We start from the raw sequence: 6,000 nt of genomic DNA, 5'->3' as shown, positions 1-6,000 counted from the left end.
GCGCAAGTGTCTCGCCCTCTCCCCCCCAGCCTCCGGTTACATCCCTGGCAGGAGACCGCGATCCTCGGCTTGGCTTGCCAGGGTTATTTTTGGCCGGGGCCGCCGCATGCTGACGGCGGCGGCCTGGCAAGCCCCGGGGGCGGCCTTGCGGGCGTCGAGGCGCCGGCGGGGGGGGTTGGGGAGGGGGGCGGGGGGGCCCGGCGGGCGGGGGGAAGGGGCGGCGCGCGCCCCGCTCCCGCCCCGGCTCCCCCGCGGCGCCGGGCTCCCGCGGGGACCGAGCCAGCCCGCCTCCGGGCCCCGGCCGTGAGGGAGCCCCGACCCCGCGCCCGCCCGCCGCAGGGAAGCGCCTCCCCGCTGCCCGCACCCCGCCGCCGGCCGGGCAGCCTGCGAGAGGGGCCGCCGCTCCCCAGCGGAGCCGCAGCCGGGCGGGCGGGCCGCCGCCATGGAGCGGACCCCCATCCCGGTGCTGACGGTGCAGACGGCGCCCTACGAGGACCAGCGGCCGACGGGCGGCGGGGGGCTGCGGCGGCCCACGGGGCTCTTCGAGAGCCAGCGCAACTACCTGCCCAACTTCGTGCAGAGCCTCCTCTCCTCCGTCGACCTCCGCGATCGCCAGGGCTGCACCATGGTGGTGGGCAGCGACGGCAGGTACTTCAGCAGGACGGCCATCGAGATCGTCGTCCAGATGGCCGCGGCCAACGGGGTAAGCGGGGCCCCTCGCCCTCCCCTCGGGGGGAGCGGCGCGGAGCGGAGCGGTCCCCGAGGGAGCGGGGACGACGTTTCAGAGCGCCGTAACCCGGGTGGCACTGAACGAGACCGGGGCGGGGGGGGGGGGGACACAGGGCAAGGCGGTCTCCGGTGTTTCGGTGGTCTGCGCGCCCGGGGGCAGAGGCAGGGGCAGCCCGCTGTGCAGGCGGTGCCGCCGGGCTCCGGCGTGGCGGCTGCCGCCCGGGAGTAACGGGGCGAGCGGGACCGCCTCAGCGGGGTGCTGGCCCTGACAGGCCGTGCCACGCCGTATTTCGGAGGGAGGCGGGAACGGGAGCTGGAAAGCGCGTTTGGCTCGGCAGGAGAAAATGTAGCCGAACTGAAAACAAGTAGATGGGAAACAAAGTGTATCCGCTGATACTACCGGCTGTATCTACTGCTCAGGGTCTTTTAAAAATATTAAAGGAAAACAGTGTTACTGGAGCAAGAGGAATTCATCATTTTGGCTGCATCTTAAGAAGATAGTTGTTCTTCTCTGTTCACTTGTGAACGAATTAGGAAATGCAAGAAGAAGACAGTGGCAGATACCTCTGTGATCAGATGGGTTACAGCTATTCTGGTGCAGTTTCAGAAATAGGAAAGAACTCTGGAAGAAAACTGCTGTCTTCCGATTGATACATTAATGTGTTGGTGTGTATGTGCAGAAAGCTGGAAAGAACAGTTTATGCAGGCTTAAAGTTTCTACTTCAAAGCAGAGTTGAAGCTGCCGTCTCTCGTTATGGTGGCTGAATTGATTCTCCAGATGTGGCAAAAGAAGTGATATAATTTTATAAGGGCTTTTCTTTGTAGCAAATTTACTTTTTTTTTTTTTTTTTCTTTCTTTCTTTTTTTTTTTCTCCCCCCAAAAGGTCCATTCTTTAAATGCAGTCCTGTTTTATAAGTGGGAGATCTTTCAGCTTTGGAATGAATCTCCGTATGTGTCTGAATTATTTTCCCTGCTGATTTATTGTCACATACAAGCTATATGGATTAGCCAGCCTGGTATAAATTATGAGTTATTTTAAATTTATTTCTCAAGCATGATCAAGCAGACACTGAGTGATAGCAGAGATTTCAGAGAGACTGGCTGTGTTACATACTGGCTAGCTTTGGCAAACTCACCGTTCACGCAGGGGCTTGGTAGAGGCCAGGGCTTATGTGTGAGGAGGGCTGTCAGGGTGGATGCTGGCGAAGGTGGGGACACTGGTGAGGGTGGTCTGGTGGTGTTTCATCTGCAGCGATGGGGAGCGAGCGCAGAGCAGCGGCAGTGGGCTGGTGCGTGGGGTGTTACAAGCAAGGGCCGGGAGGCGTGATGCTCCCCAACGCCTTCCCCCACGCAACTCAGTGGAGAAAGCCTCGGTGCTGGAATTGTACCTGTTGACCTGTCGGGATAAAGTGCAGCAACAGCTAAAGCAAGAGCCTTGCAGCAAGAGCTGCCCTGCTGAGGTCCTTGCCTGCCCGTTGCACACCGGTAGCAGCTACAGAGTGGGTCACAGCCCCAAGGAGACCACGACAACCGAGGTGCTGAGGAAGACAAGAAGTTTAGAAGACCAGGGGCTTGTCGGCCATGTTATACTGCACTCACGACTCTTTCCTAATTTTTTCTGTCAGCTTGTCTCCTTCCTGCTGCTTCTGTCATGTTCCCCATTTTTCTCTGTTTCCCCTGAAGATCAGGTCTTTTAGATCCTCAGGAGATTTCCAGTTTGACATGTTTCTGGCACCTTGTTGTAGTAGTGCTTCCCCTTTCTGAAGTTACTGCAAGTTTCTTGGAAACACAGTTTCTACCTAGTGTTTTCTGAAGCCAAACCCCAAGCTTTTCTGCTCACGGTTCTTGCAAATATCTGAATTCGACCCTGGTGCTAATGACTAATGACCCAGTCCTCCCCAATTCAACAGGCCAGCTGGTGGGGTGCTACTGATACCGAAGAGTCTTCCCATTTCCATGTGATAATGCTCCAGTCCCTCTCTGTCATTCTCACCCTGCTCGAATTCAACCCCATTTCTCTCAAGGGCACTGTAAACGCCTAAGTCTCACATTTAATTAATGAATACTGTTTGTATGTTTTGTTTGGTTTTTTGTTTTTTTTTTTTTTTTCTTTTGACTGTTAAAATACATCTGCTAAGAAAATGTCTTAACCTCTGTGAAGACGTTGTTAAGTGCTGTGCTATGTAAGTAGAAGGAGAGGAAGGGAATACTCCTGAGGGCAGAAATCTCTCTCTTTGGATGAGGTTACTGTCATTAGAAGGCACGTAGCCAGTATCACAGGGAAAGAAGTGAGCTGGTGTAGGCAGGATCGGATGAAATGTGTGGCAGCCTTGAAGTTGCATTCAAAACCTTTAGCCACCCCAGAGTGCCAGGGGAGGAATAGCCACATAGTGCTGATAAACTGAACTTGAATCTCCTTCCTGGAAGACACGTACCGAGTGTTATGGTTAATTGTGCCTGCTGAGTACAAAAATAAAAGGGATTTTCTATTATCAACTGTAAATGTATTGCCCTTTAGAGTTGCTAGGCTCCCCTTGTTCTAAATCGGTGACCCACCCCACATTCCCCCTGCGTTAACAGCCTAGCACAGTTGGCATAGGCCCCAGCACAAGGAATGAGATGAGGCCCCCTGCCCGGTCAGCTGCCAGTGCTTGCTCTGCCTTCTTCTCCTCTTCAGTCCCTTTGGCTCATGCCCTCCAGCTCGGGGTTGCAGGTACACACTCCACAGCTACACACCGCGTAGGCTTCCACCGGTGGCAACAGCTACGGGCTGGTCCACGCCGTGCAGCTGTAATCAGCACACGCTCCACCAAATCCTCCTGCTCACAGCTGAAAGTGGCTAACCAGGGTCACAGCCTCTGGGGGGTCACACAGCTGGGGCTGTAGCAAACACATTTGGGTGAGGGGCTGCCTGTCATGGGAGAGAGGGAGAGGGTGAGGAAAGCCGGACAGAGGTCCTGGGCCATTCCAGGTTGCATCAAGCAGTTTTGCAGAGTGGGGTGGTAGGAGAGTATCTGACTCTCCATTTCCCTTTTCACCTGTGTCCTGTCAGTAGTGGTGGCCTTGTACCTTAATGTCTTAAAGAACTGAGGTAAAAGGCTCCATCGTTTATTATACAGTTCCACCACAAATCAAATGCAGGTATTACATTAGACCCATCAACTGGATGTGGTGTCTCATTTCTGATGCAAAGTTTAGGATAGGTTTAAATGAGAAGCTGCTGTGTGTGAGTCTCAGTGGCAGATCAGAAGCAAATGATCATACTTTGTATATGGAAAGTCATAGCAGCATCCTAGAGAGATCGCAGAGTATTGCTAGTAATGCTTTAGAGGTTTGAGATGGCAAAGAGTTTTCCAGTTGTCTGCTGTATACCATGTTGTTTTTATTTTCCATGGTCTTCCATGCAAATCTTGCCTCCCCTCCCTGGACCTGTGTGATCGATATATTTGCTTCTACATTAAGTGTGGCAGTGTCAGCTTTAGGATACTGTAGGAAAAGATAGGAAGGCACAGGCCTGTGCTGCCCAGGCTATAATCTGCTTGCTTCATGTTCTTTCAATTTTAATTGACTGAGTCATGTGAGAGATTACAGTGAAAAATAATAATTAAAAAAAAAAAGCATTAAATGACTCCATGATAATCCACTGAATCATCTGAAAATGCACGGCTGCAAGTAGTAATATTGCATAAAAATATTCTTCTAAAGTACTTGTTAGGGTGACTGTTTGAGCTGCAATAGTTTGCTGAGGATCATGGTCTTTGTTTCTGCTGTTGCTACTAAAAGCAGAGTGACAAAATAGAACGTGGCGTAGGGACGCAGTATTAGAAGAGACATTACATGCCTGTGATCTCGTAGCCATGCAAGTTTTTGAATTCCAAAGATAATCTTTCCATGCTATGAAACTGTCCAAGACTTTCAGAAGGATATTACTGGAACTTTAATTGTGAGTCAGTACATGGACATTATTTGGTTACTGTTTTAGCCCAGATTGCGAGAAGGCTGTAAATCTGAGTGTTCATTACTTAACATTAATTAAATGTCAGTTTAGTATTTGGCTCAGAGACAAAAAAAAAAACACCTTCTGGGCCAAGAGAGGATGAGGTTGTGCATTCTTGCCCCCAAAATGAAGAGAGCAGAGGAAGATCGGTAGCATGTGTACACTTCTAAGGTCTGCACTGTCCTCGGGGAGTTTTGTAAAAGCACTGAAGACCCATAAGGTGAAGCTCTTTGCACTAGTCACTACAAATGAAATGTCCATGTATCATTCATGTAATTTAACTTTCAACATCCTTAATTTAGAATACTAAATATTTCAGTATTTCTATACTGTAGCAATTAGTATAATAAATAATATTTCTAAATAGTGTAGCCTTTTGAAAAATGCTGAGGGCAGATAAAATTACTCCTGTTCATATTAATACCGGGCATCCAGAAAAATGGGAAAATTGGTTTGTGCAACATCTGTTGAACAGGAAAAAAATGAAAATGTGGTGAAGAGATAGTGCCAGGTAATTTGTGCATTCTGAATAATCTGTGTTCTACCTACTTTAAAAAAAACAGTTTTGGTGTGCATGAAGGCAAAAATCTAAACCTCACTTAGATTTAGAGGTACAGAGGACATGTGCTCATGATAAGCCTGTATGCAGGTATAAATGCATTTATACTTGAGTACTTCAGGATAGATTCAGTGTTGTTGCTTTCGAGCATTTTGCAAAATGTAATTTCTGTCACCTTCCCTTTACTTACCCATATACAATACTCTTCTAAGAGCTGGCACCCATTTCTGACAGCTGTATTTGGAAGACTGAGTCATTGCGTTAGCTTTCTACATGCTTCATAGTTTAAAAAAGGGAGAGACAATATTCAAAACAAACAATTTCAGTATTTATTTTTGTCATGCTTTCCATAATAAAGGTACATGGGTAGACTGTTGTATAGGGTGGAAGGCAGTTTGTTAAAGTCTATTTCCCAGTGTTCTGTGTTTTTCCTAATGCTTCAGTATGACTGGCAGTAGTGATTAAATGACAGCATAAATACAACAGTCTTGCAAGACATGACATGTTTTCCAAAAGCTGCTTCATGGACTGAAAAGAAGCCATAAAAGGGCACACTCAAAATCGGAACAATTTGAAAAAAAATCCCAATTTCTCTTTCAAATCATTTACATGGCACTGATTTAAATAAAACAGTAAATTATGTGGCTAATGGAAAGTTTTACTTCTTGAGTGTGATTTTAAAAGTGTGTCAAAGCATGTGCTAGAGCTCCTAGT

General features: G+C 48.8%; 1 protein-coding gene across 1 annotated transcript in view; it reads left to right on the top strand.

Moving 5' to 3' along the window:
* The first annotated feature begins 292 nt into the window (after positions 1–292).
* The window catches only part of PGM5 (phosphoglucomutase 5), an 80,939-nt gene continuing 75,231 nt past the window's right edge, over positions 293–6,000 (top strand). Inside the window, exon 1 of the mRNA XM_042804889.1 lies at positions 293–703. Coding sequence (XP_042660823.1) covers positions 443–703 — 261 coding nt within the window. The 5' untranslated portion in view covers positions 293–442. The remainder of the gene's footprint in view (positions 704–6,000) is intronic.

This window comes from Tyto alba, unplaced genomic scaffold (genome assembly GCF_018691265.1).
Source record: "Tyto alba isolate M040663 unplaced genomic scaffold, T.alba_DEE_v4.0 Super-Scaffold_42, whole genome shotgun sequence".
Classification (NCBI taxonomy): domain Eukaryota; kingdom Metazoa; phylum Chordata; class Aves; order Strigiformes; family Tytonidae; genus Tyto; species Tyto alba.
This window is presented reverse-complemented; position numbering and strand designations above follow the sequence as displayed.